Here is a 15,298-nt window from a genome sequence, read left to right as displayed (position 1 = left end):
TCCTATGAACTTTAAAAAAAAATTTATTAGAGGATAATTACTTTACAATATTGTGATGGTTTTTGCCATACATCAACATGAATCAGCCATAGGTATATACATGTCCCCTCCCTCTTGAACCCTCTCCCTCGTTTTATTTTTTGACTGAGTGACTGCATCTAAATCTACTGGGGTAAAATGGAAAAAACATCATGAAATTTCTTCAACTGCTTCACTTAAGAGACTTAGGGATTGTATTTTTCTCCTTTCTATATTTCCTAATTTGAATCATGTTACAAAAGGCACTCAATTCAAAAATAACTTTATGAAACATCTTGCAAAGGAGAATTTTTATTAACTATTACGGTTTTAGTAAATAAAAAAAATGTCTTAAGGCTTAATTTAGGACTAGAGACCAAGAATCACTTTATTCACGGTTCATTTTGCTTTCCCATTTCACATATTACTTGTTTATCCCCCCCACATGCTTAATGATGTCCTCCTACATGAGTTCTGCTTCTTCAGATTAAATGAAACTGTGTCATCTCTTGATAATATTCCATCCCTCACAAACCTTTCCAGCGGAGCCATTCTTGCTTTCATTTGTCTTAAAGCTCAGAGCAATATACAGACGGGTCAAAATACTCCTTCATTCATACCACCATTTCAAATCAGAGTGCCTGTTTTATTAATTTGTTCATCACTTCTTTGTTTATTCATTTATGCTTTAATGTGAAAAGCAACCTGTTTATAAACCATCGAGGCTGTATAAACACTGCACCTACTGAAAGGAAATATGGAGAACAGCAAACTTAACCTTGACTCTCAAAAAGCCTCCAGTCTGTCACTGTAATTTTTTGAAGTCTTAAGTCATCCATTTCCACTATCACGTCTTAGGACACAACCTATACAGTTCAAGTACAATGACACTTATCCCATGAAAATGTTTACCCCAGGCTGTCATTCCTCTCATTCTGGGGAACTGCAGAATCGCAGAATCCCGGCTGCTTGGTGCTCTGACTGTCTCTAGTCCAAGCACAGGGATTCCCCGCCACTCCTGGGTATGGCCAACCCTGGGGCAATGCCATCTTTTTGAGCAAAACTTGGAACTTTCACTCTCTGATTTCAGCCTGTTGCTCCATCCCATCATTCAATTCCTCATCTCCTGAAACAGGTGCTTCATTGTGATAATCAGACCCTGACAAGTCCCTCAGGCCATTTCACCTATTCTGATTTTGCCTGCCTCGGTTCACCTTGAATTTGGAAGTCACTTCCATTCTCCTTGTTCTTGTATCATTCTTGCCTTGCCAAACTAAAACCCTATGTCCATTCCCATACTGTCAATTGATGGTCTCTTTTTCTCCCTGCTTCCAAGAGTGCAACTTCTATGATGTGAATCCCATCAACTACCTAAAATTCAACCAAAGTCTCTCTACCATCATTCTCCCTTCTTCTTTTGATTTTATTGCTAGAAAAGATGTGTCTCTGCCCACAGCCAAGGCTACCAAGGCTATTCCCTCACAACTCTTCTGATAACCTACTCCGTTTTTCACCTCAACTCCTTTTACATTTTCAGCCTTTTCCTCTGTCTCTCTTTTGTACAGAGGCATGTTCAGCAAGCCTTTGTCCTGGAAAAAAACTTTCCTAAAATTTGCAGTCTCTTAAGTCACCTCCCTATTTTCATGTCTTTAGTACATCTACACATATTTCTTATTTAGCTACCATTGTTTTGTTTACTCAATTGAATATGTCATTAATGAAAGTGACTATTCACTGTATGTTTCATGACACCTAATAAAATGCTTTGCACTTTGTAGGGTCTCCCAAATTGATTACTGATTTAACAGCTGATGAGGCCATAATTATTCATTTGTAAATTTTACCTTCACGTCATTGTAATTTTTGTCTTTCTTAAAGGCATCATAAGATTTTGCATTTCTTAAGGGTACGATTATACCTTCTATTTCTGTTGTTTCTTTCTTGAACCTCAGTTCAAATTCTGCACACAACAAATACTATAAAAAGAATGAAGTGAAGTACTTTCGTGGTTGTTAACAAGTGACAAATATTATTTAATTGGTATCTAGGACAGAAAGGAAAAAAAGATATGATTTCTTTTTTTAAATAGTTATGTTTAATTCTGAATTAAAAATGAACTCATTATTAATCAGTGCCAATATTTTTTATATGAGCTGTGATACTAGTCACTGATCAAGTGAAGGAAAAGTCTTTGACAGCTTTCAACGTCCTTATACACAAATATAATAAATACTGGTAAATCCTCTTCTACATTCAGGAAAAGGACACTAGATAAAGATGAATGAGATAGAAAGCTAAGCTAGTCCTTTTTAATCTTCCTATTTTAACTTCAAATGCAGCTTTAGTGCAGTGAAAAGTAATTTGTCCTACAACTTGTCTGGGTAGTTTTCCAAGATGTCAAAGGAATTTAATTGGCTAAGTCTCTCAAAATCAACTGGTTAGTCCTCCCATTACAAATTTGTTAAATATTGTATTTTTGGATTCTAGAGAAGTTAATGAGGAGCCAGTGTGAAGGGAGAAAATAGTTCCGAGTACATTTATCTCTCAGTGCATAAAAGCGGGTAAGCGTGGGACCTCCCTGGTGGCTCAGTGGCTATGAGTCCCGGCTCCCAGGGCAGGAGGCCAGGGTTCAATCCCAGGTCAGGGAACTAGATCCCACATGCCACAACTAAGACTGAGTACAACCAAAGAAATAAAAAATACTTTAAAAAAAATGGGTAAGCTTACTTCAGATGCAAACAAACCACAAAAATAACCAAAAGAGGGTGCATACCTAATATATGTTATGCATTAAACTTGGTACTTTAAAAATGATACACCGTTTTGTTTGGTTAAAAATGATATACCATTTAATTGCTACAATCAGATTCTGTACACAAGGAATCATTAGTTCCACTTTACTGACACATGATTGTAGAAATGAAGGCTTTTTATACTCAAGTTCATGAAACTAGCAATTGGTAGAGACAAAATTCAAATGTAGTTTATTTGACTCTAGAATCTAGAGCATCTGAAAATAACTTTTGGCTTTTTATCTGTGAAAGCATTTATATATTATTCCTAAAATATTGAGAGTATGTTTAACAACTATTAGCTACAGTCAATACAGTTAGTTCTTGAGAACCGAGACCTAAATTGGCCTTACCCAGTTCCTAGATGTATGGTGTTTTCCTTTTTCCAGCAAAGGAAGCAAAGATGCAGGTGGTTATTAATAGCTCTTTATAACTAGAGTGCTAGATTGTCTGAGTAAATATAACTTTCACACATTCAAAGAGGAAAACATCAGGGACCTATTTAGGTCTTGATATGCACGTGGAAACGCATTAATGCTAATGATCACCATGAACCTAAGATAGATCCTTGTTACTACTAACATGTAGGCAAACTCATGTTTATAATGCTCCCAAGTTTTTCCATTTCTCTAATCTTCTCAGAAAATAGCTTTAAAAAATACACTCAAGAATTCTATATAGTAATTCATTCTGAATTTGAATTTAATTAACATCTGAAAGATGTAAGGTTTATTGCAAAAACTTATTCTTTATGGGTTAAAGCATACATTTTTCATTTTTTAAAACATTAGAAGCAGTGTAAAAACATTAAATGCAACATATAAAGTTATTACTTTAAGTCAGGGTTTGCAATGCTCTACTTCCAATACATTAATTTTGCTGTGCTGCTAATGTAACTTTGTTGTAAAAAAGTAGTGACATACTACTCTTACTTCGGGGACTTAAATCCTGGTTTTACTTTCTGAAAATACTGGACTTAATCCTCATCACAGTAAATGCTTTGCCTATTTTGACTTCCCTTTTCAGAGTCCATTTCTTTTCCACCTAACATTTGTTCATTCATTCATTCATTTTACCAGTTTATAATGCGTACCGTGTGTCACTGCTGTACTCTGGGACAAACATGGAATAATCTTTTTATTAAAGCAAATATTTGGGGGGCACATACTAAGGCCAATAGATAACATTGTTTATTTAATTGCCTTAACGGTCCTATGAGATACATACCATGTTAATATGTCCCTATTTTATAGCTTAAGGAATTGCTTGTCTCCATGAAATTAACTAGGTGAAATGTGTGCAAACAACATAAAGAGGAACAACTCAACGTGCTAAAATTAGTGGTGTGCACCTGAGGGCTGCGGGATTTCAGAGAAGGAAGAGATTGATGTGGTTTGGGGTGTTCAAGGATGACCACATTAAGGAAATGGGAGGTGAGATGGCTGTGAAGAACAGAAGAGTAGGTAGAATCCAGATAACTGGAGGAAACAGAGTTAGAGATTGAGGTCTCAAGAGATAGCAAGGGGAGAGACTGAGATATAGTATAAATGTGAGTCTTATTTGATATTACCAAGGGATTTCGTCTGACAAGAGTGTAACACTGGTGAGATGTGATGCCTCTCAATGCCTATCTGAAGAAATGTGGATTTTGTCTTTTAGGTCCTGGGGGACTATAAAAGATCTAAGAAGGGAATTTGTACCATGAAAAATGGATTATACAAAGAATGTGGACTGACCAAACAGAGGAGCGCATGCAGGCTAGAGACCAACCAAATGTAACTGAGTCTTCCTTATCTGAGGGATTGGAATAAAGGAAGATGAAAGTGTATAATTTTTTCAGACAGGTGTCAAAAGTATGTCAACCTGTAAATATAAAAGAAAAGCCCAAGTGTTGTTTTTCTCTCATTCATGCTCTTATTTCTCAAAATACTCTTTCTGACTCAGGACCATTCTAGGATCTGTGGTGAGAAAATTCCACATCAGCACTGCTTTCAAGCAGCTTACAATCTAATGGGGAGAAACGCACCTGCAGGTGACTAAGCGTAATATGAGAGAGAAAGACCCTCAAAAGGATGAGTGGGAAATCCTGCAAAAGAGAAGGTCAGATGGCTTCCTGGTGGAGATGGCTGCACGATACTGGATGCTTGGGGCTAGTGCACTGGGACGACCCAGAGGGATGGTATGGGGAGGGAGGAGGGAGGAGGGTTCAGGATGGGAAGCACATGTATACCTGTGATGGATTCATTTTGATATTTGGCAAAACTAATACAATTATGTAAAGTTTAAAAATAAAATAAAATTTAAAAAAAAAGAACTTATGAGAAAGAATAGGAAGTTTTATCTTCTCTGGGTATGGTCCAGTATGTTAATAATAATTGAGGAATAGTATATTTTGGCATGCTTAGAAATAATAATTACTATATTTCTTAGTATTTTTAAGTAAATATGACATTAAAGTAAAAAGTTTGAGCTATCTATCCTCTATGATAGAAAACTACAGAGATTCCCAAGGACATTTGCATATATGTGGCTGATGGCATGAGAAAATTATAATAGTGAACCAGAAATTCATAAAAAACATTTTACCATAATAATTAATGATTATGGAAAATTGTTTCATTGATAAGAATTTACCAAATCAATTTATTTTATATACCCACTAAAGTGTGTTATATTTAATACACAAAGACAAATATACCAATTTCCAAGATACAAAATCCATGATGAATATGAATTTCCATAACCCAGCATTTACCATCATTTAAGATACGAAAATATCTGAGTCCATCTAATTGCTGTTCTATTATTTTAAAACTGTTATTGTTTTTATTTTAAAAGATATATGTTACTTATGCAATTAAAATTTAATAGAAAATTAAGCTGAAAAAAAAAAAAAAGAATGTGTATGATGTTGTCAGGCTAAGAAAGAATGAGTGGCTTTCTAGGTAGAAGGGAAACAATGAACAAAGGCAAAGGAGGATAAAGGGTCAACAATCTTCCAGGGCTGGGGCATATTCTGGGAAGTAGTATTGAAGGCAAGATGGGGTTAGATCATGGAAGGTGCCAAATCAACTGAAATGCTGACTCATTATGAAAGCAACAAAGAGATACAAGGTTGAATATGAACTGAAGAAGGGAAGGAAGTTATCCATTTGCCCTGTGTTTCGAAAACAACTTCAAACAAACTTTGAAGAATGGATTAAAGACATTGGGTATTGAAAATAGGGAGCCTAGTAAAATAGGTATTATAATAAATAGCTCAAATGAAAGATGAAAATTTAAATTAGAAGAGTGAAAAAATGAGCAGATTAATAAAAGTAGTATTTTGTATTTGTGATAGTGGAATTGACAAATTCTTTAATTAAGTGAAGTGTGTAGGAGTCAAAGATGATACCATACTTTCTAGCATGATCAGCTCTTCAGAGTGGGGAAAAACCTTCTGAGGGTAAAGGATATGTTAGATGATTTAGAGCCAGAAAAACATCTATTTCTGCTTTATTGACTATGCCAAAGCCTTTGACTGTGTGGACCACAATAAACTGTGGAAAATTCTTAAAGAGATGGGAATACCAGACCACCTTGACCTGCCGCTTGAGAAACCTGTATGCAGGTCAGGAAGCGACAGTTAGAACTGGACATGGAACAACAGACTGGTTCCAAACAGGGAAAGGAGTACGTCAAGGCTGTATATTGTCACCCTGTTTATTTAACTTATATGCAGAGTACATCATAAGAAACGCTGGGCTGGATGAAGCACAAGCTGGAATCAAGATTGCCGGGAGAAATATCAATAACCGCAGATATGCAGATGACACCACTCTTGTGGCAGAAAGTGAAGAAGAACTAAAGAGCCTCTTGATGAAAGTGAAAGAGGAGAGAGAAAAAGTTAGCTTAAAGCTCAACATTCAGAAAACTAAGATCATGGCATCTGGTCCCAGCACTTCATGGGAAATAGATGGGGAAACAGGGGAAACAGTAGCTGACTTTATTTTTTGGGCTCGAAAATCACTGCAGATGGTGACTGCAGCCATGAAATTAAAAGACGCTTACTCCTTGACCAACCTAGATAACATATTAAAAAGCAGAGAGACATTACTTTGTCAACAAAGGTCCATCTAGTCAAGGCTATGGTTTTTCCAGTGGTCATGTATGGGTGTGAGAATTGGACTATAAAGTAAGCCGAGTGCGGAAGAATTGATGCTTTTGAACTGTGGTGTTGGAGAAGACTCTTGAGAGTCCCTTGGACTGCAAGGAGATCCAACCAGTCCATCCTAAAGGAAATCAGTCCTGGGTGTTCATTAGAGGGACTGATATTGAAGCTGAAACTCCAATATTTTGGCCACCTGATGCGAAGAGCTGACTCATTTAAAAAGACCCTAATGTTGGGAAAGATTGAAGGCAGGAGGAGAAGGGGACAACAGAGGATGAGATGGTTGGATGGCATCAGCGACTCAATGGACATGAGTTTAGGTAAACTCCGGTAGTTGGTGATGGACAGGGAGGCCTGGCGTGTTGCGGTCCATGGGGTCGCAAAGAGTTGGACATGACTAAGCGACTGAACTGAACTGAGGTGATTTAGATTTTATTCCCAAATCTGTATTAATTAGCTATGTGGCATTTTTCACCACAGTTTCCTCAGCTATCAAATTACAGTCAAGGGATTGTTTCATGGTATAACTTTCAATTTTCAAATTCTGTGATTCAATTCAACTAAGTCCTTCCCACTAGTTCTTACAGGTTAAAACTCAGCAGACTATACGAGGAAGGAGCTACTTTTAAATTCTAAGAGACTACTCTATCCACTGATATGAACTTGGTTAAATTCTACTATTTAATAGATTTGTGGACTTGAGTAGGAAATTCAGAGGTCTTTTCCTTACTTTCAGTTGGGAATGAAATTTGTGTGTTGAATATTCAGAAATAATAGAGACATTTTCTTTGTTTTCTCTTGACAACTTACTCCAGTTAATAACAACACTTTTTATCAGAAAATATGCTTAACCTGTTTAAAATTTATCTATGCCAATGTCTGTTTTTCTGCTTTAATTTAAAAAGAAAAAATGGTACCTGATATAAAAGAATTTCATATTCATTCTTAATAAAAACCTGTTTGTTGAGACTATTAATTTTAAGGCACTTTCATAGACAATGTGGTAGTTTAAAACCAATCCATGTTCTCAAAGTTTGCAATTTAACTTGGAAAAAACAACACATTAAGTAATGACACTCTATACCATCTACAGCAAGTTTAACTGATTGTTTTGTAAGAGTTCACTGGAGGAAGATATCACTACAGGTTGGATAGCTAAAGAGGAAGGTCTGCCAATAGCTTGATCTTAATCAGCAGGACATAGGTGGGGAGAAAGAGATTCTCCGTGGCATCTTCAACCATTAAGGATGTCTTATTTCAATTCTACATGTTTTAGCATCCAAAACGATGCTAAGGATAAGAAGCAGTAAACTTATGGTTGGGAAGACATACATGTTTATTCCCAAAAGGCCAGGGTTCTAAACTGAGGATCACCAGTAAATTCCGAATTACCAACTCCAGTTATTTGCTCAGGATTCTTTCAGTTGCAGTTATTTGAATCTTTTGACTTAACTGACCATTGTATATGTTCCAAACTTTCTTTCTTTGCTGTCTGGCTATTTAATATTTTTCCATCGCTTAGTCTTTTTTCTTTTAATGAATTTGATTTTTCTTCTTACCCACTAAAAGCCCTGGCATCAGCTTTCTACCAATTTCAATAAATACACTCTGAATCATAAATGTTTTAGCCCATGATGTTAAATACCATCTGAATATATCTGCATGGCTCTCAAATCTTTCTCACCCTGACTTCCTGGGTTTCAATTCCTCATTTCCAAAGAATACACATATATATATATATATAACTTTTATATGAAAATACTTGTCTAAAGACAAGGTCAAGTTCTTCTCAAAACTGGGTCTCTTTCTTGTTTATCTAGAAATAGTATTTGCCATGTTCTAAACATGCAGATGTGTAATCTTGAAGCCATTTTGATTCCATTACCCAGAAAATCTATTGGTTGTGAAGAAGTCAGGTTACGAATTTCACCACTGTCACTACGGAGGACAGGCTTTTTGTCGCTTCACACCTGAGTAACTATAAGGATTTCCAGTTGATCTCTCAAAGTCTAGTTTTTATTCAGAGAAATCATAGTAGTTTAACATGCCCCGAACTCTTTTCTCTGTTGCTTTACATTCTCCATTTATTTTTAACTTACATGTCCAGGATCATTTCCCATGAATTGCCTCCTAGAACTCCCTGATTCAGCCAAATCTTCTTTCTCAATATCCTCTGAATAGGTACTACAATTTGCTTCCTCTGGCCCACATGCTCCTGTCCTGCTAGAAAGGCCTTCCTCACTCCTTCATGGATGAACTTAGTCCGAATTTCACCTTCTTCATGAAATCTTTTCTGAATATTCACCTCATAGAATCTCTCATATTTCTGTAATTTGAAATAATTATGATTCTTACTGTTTGTGGAATATTTGTCACATATTTTCACTTATCACTTATTATTTTTTTCTTGTGCATTAGTCTCATCTTCCAAATTAAATAATAGTTACATCTAAGACTTCTGGCCTATTTTCAACCATATGTCCACACAAAAGTGAACAGATAGAAAACACTGAATGAATACTTATTAATTTATTTATTGACAATACATACGAACTATAAGTAATAGTAAGTAGTATGGGAAAAAGGAAATCTTAAGGGTAGGTGAAGGAACATTCAAAATTGATTTTTAAATCTTCTGAACAGGAAGCATTTTTATTAACCTCACTTTAGACTTCAAATGAATAAAACAGCTAGTAAATTGTCATTCTGTGGAATAAATTTACTTTAGTGACACTTTAAACACCTATAAAGTTAATGAAATTAGAGTTTATTTATGCTTGAGGTTGAAATTTAACATTTGTCTTTAACAGGAAGATAAAGCCATTTTTGATCCCATGAATTGGGACATTATAGAAAGTATCTAATTTATGGTATCTCTTTATTATTATGCTTTAATATGAAGCTATTTTGTCTAGTTTCTATTTTACATGGTAATGGTACCACTGCAACACAGAATATTAAAACTAGAAATATTCTTAACAAGCAACCGATGTAACCTATTCATTTTTCAGATGTGGAAACCGAGTGCCAAGAAGGGTAACTGACCTGCCCGAGGTCACAGTCTAGCTATTGCCAGAGGTGTAGCTAGAAATTACGATTGTAGGTTCCTAATTCTATGCCTTTTCCATAATCCCATATTGTACAGTTTCACTTTTGTACCTCATATCGACATTATTCAAATGAAGGAAAATTTACAATCTTTTTTTAAAAATTATTATTTCTCTTATTTTTCATCTAAGAATGCAAATTAGTGCCTGGTAAGTTATTAATAAGAGCATTCTACATAGAAGCACAGCATGAACCGTCTATTGTGATGTGTTTCAACATAAGGGAGATATGAATATCTTAATTATTTACATTTCTAAAGCTTCATAAAACTGACTTTTTTCCATTGGTGAGTTGAGTGGAAATAGCTATGTGATTTTTTTTTTTTTTTTTGCTTTTTTTTTAGACGATAACCTTATCCTGGGCACTATGGTCATATTTACCATGGTAGTATGAGGGATTGTTTGAAACACCAAAAATACTTAGCCTTATCTAGGAAAAAAGAGATAAACATAGTGAGTCAGTATAAATTTGCACTAGTGACGTGAGAGGGTGTGCGAGGAGATGCTGTCCAGTTTTGGGGAAAGCACATGAAATGTCCCAATTGTCCCGAAACTCTATTCTATAGCAGCAGCAGAACAAAACAGAGCACTACCTACTACCTTCCTACTGCAATTTTTTAGCTTCATCAAAAAGAGGAGAAATTTTCAATTCTCTATAAAACTTTGCCTGGAAAATATTATTTAGGGGAACTAGAAGGTACTGAGAAATAAAATGGAGAAAGAATGAAAAGGAACGCAGATGATCAAGTTTTGTGAGGAATGCTCACAGAATTTTGGTTTGCCTTTCTATAAAAACATTTTATAATCTAAACTACGCCATATCATTTGAATCTCAATGACTAATATTAGTGGTGACTGGAAGTGCTCAGTCATGTCCAACCCTTTATGACCCCAGGGACTGGGGTGTTTTCCCCGCACGAATCCTGGAGCTGGTTGCCATTTCCTCCTCCAGGGGATCTTCCTGGCCCAGGAATCGAACTCGCATGTCTCCTGCATTACAGGCAGATTCTTTACTGCTGAGCCTATTATATTACAATTTTCAAATTATATTCAAGCAGTCTTTTAAAATAAAAACTACTATCAAAAGTTTGCCTAACGAATGCTTTGAAAGTTGTTTTTTTTTTAAATCCAGTTCAGTTTTCTCAACTTTCACAGGCAAATTAGGGGTTTAAGAATAAAAGATGTATTTGTTGAATAAAATATCAAAATAGAGAATTCTGATTTGAAACAATCAAGAGCCTTGTAAAGTCTGACTTAATTGTGAAGTCATGGACATACAAATGGATGGGTCAGTGCTCCTGCTCCTGACTCACTGAATCCACATGACCCAGGACAAGCATGACCTTGGCGTGGAAACTTCCTTACCTGTACCATTGTTAACTGTGGTCTGGATCGTGGCTTCCGGCCCCATAGTGTCATAGTCTTCCTTCATTTCTTCTGTGGGGGAAAATTATCTTTAGCATTTGAAAACTGTAGAAAAGCTTACTATACTAAGCATGCCAACCACAGGAACAAGGAAGATTCTTTTAAAGGAAACAGAGAAAAGGCTTGTTGTAAACCTCTAAACAATAGCTTTGTTCAGGCAATTGAATGAATCCAATAGTGCTAGCTGCACAAGAACTTATTTACTTTAAGCATTACTGCAAGCTGTGAAAAACAGAGGTGCTTATTTGGGGCAAACGAAGGGCTTTTCTTCTGGTGGCAGTTCTAGTGACAAACAGGGGGAAAGATATTATTTTTTCAATAAGAGTCAAAAGCAACTAAGTATTTGCACTGACAAAAAGGCACGCTGGCTGCTATAGCTCTGGTAATGCTGGATGGCCAGAGGCAAGTCAGAATTTCTTATTTTATTTTCATGTTTTTTTCCTCTCCTTGAAGTAGCTATGATGGTGCTAATCTATGCAAGCAAAATTTAAAAAAAACCTAATTCTACATGCCAGAGCTTGAAATGCCCAGTTTATAAAAAAGCATCCCAGAGGTACTGAAAACACCTGTTTCACTGTTTTATATAAACTTCTAAAACATATTTTCTTTATTCCTTTCCTTACCACTCCATAAATAGCTTTCTTCCTCACCATTTATTCCCCAGTAGGGAATCATAGTCATTTTTGAGGAAAAACATATAGGTATAAGAACAGCTCAAAGTTCTGATGAAAACATGTAACACTGAAGATCTATAAATGATAGAAGGTCATTTTCTAAAATTGTAATATCTTTAATGGGAAGAGTCTAGAAAGTAGAACTCTTGAATTTTCTGCCTATCAAACTAAAGAATATGTGAGGGCAGAGAAGGACAGCTAACAGTTAAAAATCCTGCAAGTAAGTAAATTTAACATGGAATTTTAAAAATTGTAATTTTATAATAACAATACTAATGAGAATCAAACACGATCCAGGATAAATATCTCTCTGTGATAATCATTTTGTTTCAAACAAGAGAAACTTTATAAATAGGACTCAGTGAATTCCCAAATTTATCCTGACCATTTTTGCTTATCACATTTCAGTCATAATTATTTGGTAGAAAAACAGATTCTAGCAAATGTTACAGCAAAATTAAAATATATGTTTTACAAGTAGTATCCTGCAGCATATCAGTTCATGGGATCAGAACTGAAAAATCTGGAGCCTCTTAAGGTAAAATACACATATATAAATTAGGCTAATATAATGCCCCTGGGCATAATACTGGCCAGATAATTTGAATGATATTTGTTTAAATTCTATGACCACTTTAAATTCAGTCTTGGCCCTGGACTTCTTTCTTATTTAAGAAACATTTTCACAGGGACATTTTGCATAAAACATTTAGGCGTTCAATATACAGCAATATTGTATTGTCAATTGTCATAATTGATTGGTTGAAAGGCTCCTTCATCTGATATTTTTATTAGTCTCTGCAAGGAATTAAATTAAGGTATTTCTGAGAAGTTCAGTACTAGAAATAAATATAACTTTTGTGTCTTTCTTCCTCGCTCCTCTCATGTGATTTCTGGTAGCCAAGAGTCAGAAGAATCATAAGTTTTCCATCTGAGAGATCAAGTCACTAAGGGGAAAACAGTTAACAGCATTTTTTTTTTTTTTGCATAATAGTGGTAATGTTCAAGATTTCTGCTACACTTCCTTCCTCATTGTCATTTTCTTATGAAAAAGTAAAGAGAAGTTACAGGGGGTGGTTGCTTCCCAAATGATTAAATGTTGCATATTCACATGTGTAGCTGGCACTGAGTGTGTCCTGCGTTCTGTAGTAATACTTTAGCTAGAACCCTCTTTTACCAAAGATTGTGCAACTGAGATGGTGTCATTTTTACCCAAAATGTACTTTGCTTCAATTTACTGAGCATCAAGCTTTTTGTGTTTTGAACATCAAGCTCAATTTATTAAAATGAAACACTAAGCCCTTTCAAGTATGTATTTGAAATGCTATTTATATGCCTATTTAATTAAGCTTCACAGGAATCCATATTCAGAAGGACATCATCATGGGGTTAGGAGTATCCCCTCTGAATAAAAGGCAGTCGTGGCTGTCTTTCTGCCTCACGCCTAACCTTAAACATTTTCCAAGACATCTATTACTCAGCATACTGCATCTAAAACCACATAGTATATTTGTTTTTAAAGCACTTGCAAAAGTTTGCATCTTCTAGTCACCCTTGGGATGAAGGTTTGTGAAAATAAAGAGCACTTTCTGCCACAAGATGAAGAATCCTTGAATAAGCAGAAAGAGGCCAGATGCAGGTGATTTATTTAAGTCTGTGTCAATGATAATGATGTCATGGTTTCCAGCACGCCGTGTCCACCCCATTGTGGGACGAAAGAATGTCAAGGACAATTCTAAACACAAAACTTTGATTGTGCTGGAACCGGAAAGGCACAGTAAGAACTCCACTGCGTTCTTCAGTGGAAAACCTGCATCCTGCAGACAAACTACAGAAAGCAGGGGAGAGAGAGCACAGGAGAGGGGGCTTATCTCAGAGTAAAGCTATGTGCTGAGGTATGGTGGTAGACAGGCAGGCACCAGGGATAAAACACTACTAAATAAAACAGCACCCGAATTAGAATTATTGTCTATATTGTGTGTTTTGAACAATAAATAAGAAAAATATTTTATCAGAAGAAAAATGTGTTATCTAAGAGGCAGGATAAACAATGAGTAGCTTTTTAAGACCAATTTCTTTTCATTAGACATCAAGGCACCACATCAGAGCACTTTTGGAACAATAAAAAAAAAAGAACAATAAATCACTACTAATCATTAGAACCAGACAGGTAATAGCCGGGTAACTTTCTTGGTCCAAATAGCCAAATGAGATTAGGGATTTACATTTATTTAATTATTGTGACTCCAGAATGCTAGTTTATTTACCATAAAGGTAAGAGCAAAGAACAGCCTGTTCATTTGTATCTCAGGCACCATTAACTACAGGTGATAATAGAGTCTCTAATGCATTCATATGGATGATTGTATATTAAAACATTCAGAATTATGATCCATGACCAACACAAAAAGCTGCCATGATCACAGACTACTACAGCTTGACATGGCTGTTTTAGCTGTTTTTCAATTATTGATCTTAATTTTTTAAAATTAAACTTTTTTCCCCAGAAGTTTGGAGCTGTCCATTTGTTATATCGTTATTAATTATTCCTTTAAGGGTGGAAATTCTAGTAATTGGTCCTTACCCTTGATTTCTAGATATTAAAATTTAAAGCATCAGAACATTCATTCTTATAGCCCTGCATATCTAGTTCATTAACAAATATGAATAGCTAACACCAGCTCATTTAAATAGTATGTCTTACATGAGTTCTCGCCACACTCTGTTTCTGTCACACTGCTCCCAAGAATCATTGGCTCTTATTATACATGTAAATGGCTATCATAAAAATAAAAATTTCATTTAAGATTGTTAATGACTTCTGCAGCAGTCAGACTTCCTTTAATGATCATCCTCGGCCCCTAATTAAACGTATTTATCTTTCAAGCATCTTTGGCTGAGTTCTCCCTCATAGTTGAAAATCTAAAACCTTAAGTCTTAATGGATAGAACGATAAATGTTTATGTGTGGGATTGCTGATACTCGAGAAACCTTCACCGAAAGCAAAATTGGAAACAGAAAGAGTACAAAACTTGGCACAGTATGTTAAGGAAAACGAAAAACAAACACACTACACTCAAACTGCCATCGGTCTTTTTTTCCTCCTTTTCTTCACATTTAATTTTCTTTAGT

The 15,298-nt window shown here is 35.5% G+C and overlaps 1 protein-coding gene across 5 annotated transcripts in view; it reads right to left on the bottom strand.

Moving 5' to 3' along the window:
* ZEB2 (zinc finger E-box binding homeobox 2) overlaps window positions 1-15,298 on the bottom strand; it is a 136,154-nt gene that overhangs the window by 30,783 nt on the left and 90,073 nt on the right. For 4 of the 5 annotated variants that reach the window (XM_061438561.1, XM_061438571.1, XM_061438579.1 and 1 more), the window contains exon 4: window positions 11,433-11,504. The exons of the other annotated variant lie outside the window; for it this stretch is intronic. In XM_061438561.1, the coding sequence (XP_061294545.1) occupies window positions 11,433-11,504 (72 nt within the window). The remainder of the gene's footprint in view (window positions 1-11,432; window positions 11,505-15,298) is intronic. 5 annotated transcript variants of the gene reach the window in all.

The sequence above is a fragment of the Bos javanicus genome, chromosome 2 (genome assembly GCF_032452875.1).
Source record: "Bos javanicus breed banteng chromosome 2, ARS-OSU_banteng_1.0, whole genome shotgun sequence".
Taxonomy (NCBI): domain Eukaryota; kingdom Metazoa; phylum Chordata; class Mammalia; order Artiodactyla; family Bovidae; genus Bos; species Bos javanicus.
Note: the sequence above shows the minus strand (reverse complement) of the source record. Positions and strands in the feature narration are given on the sequence as shown.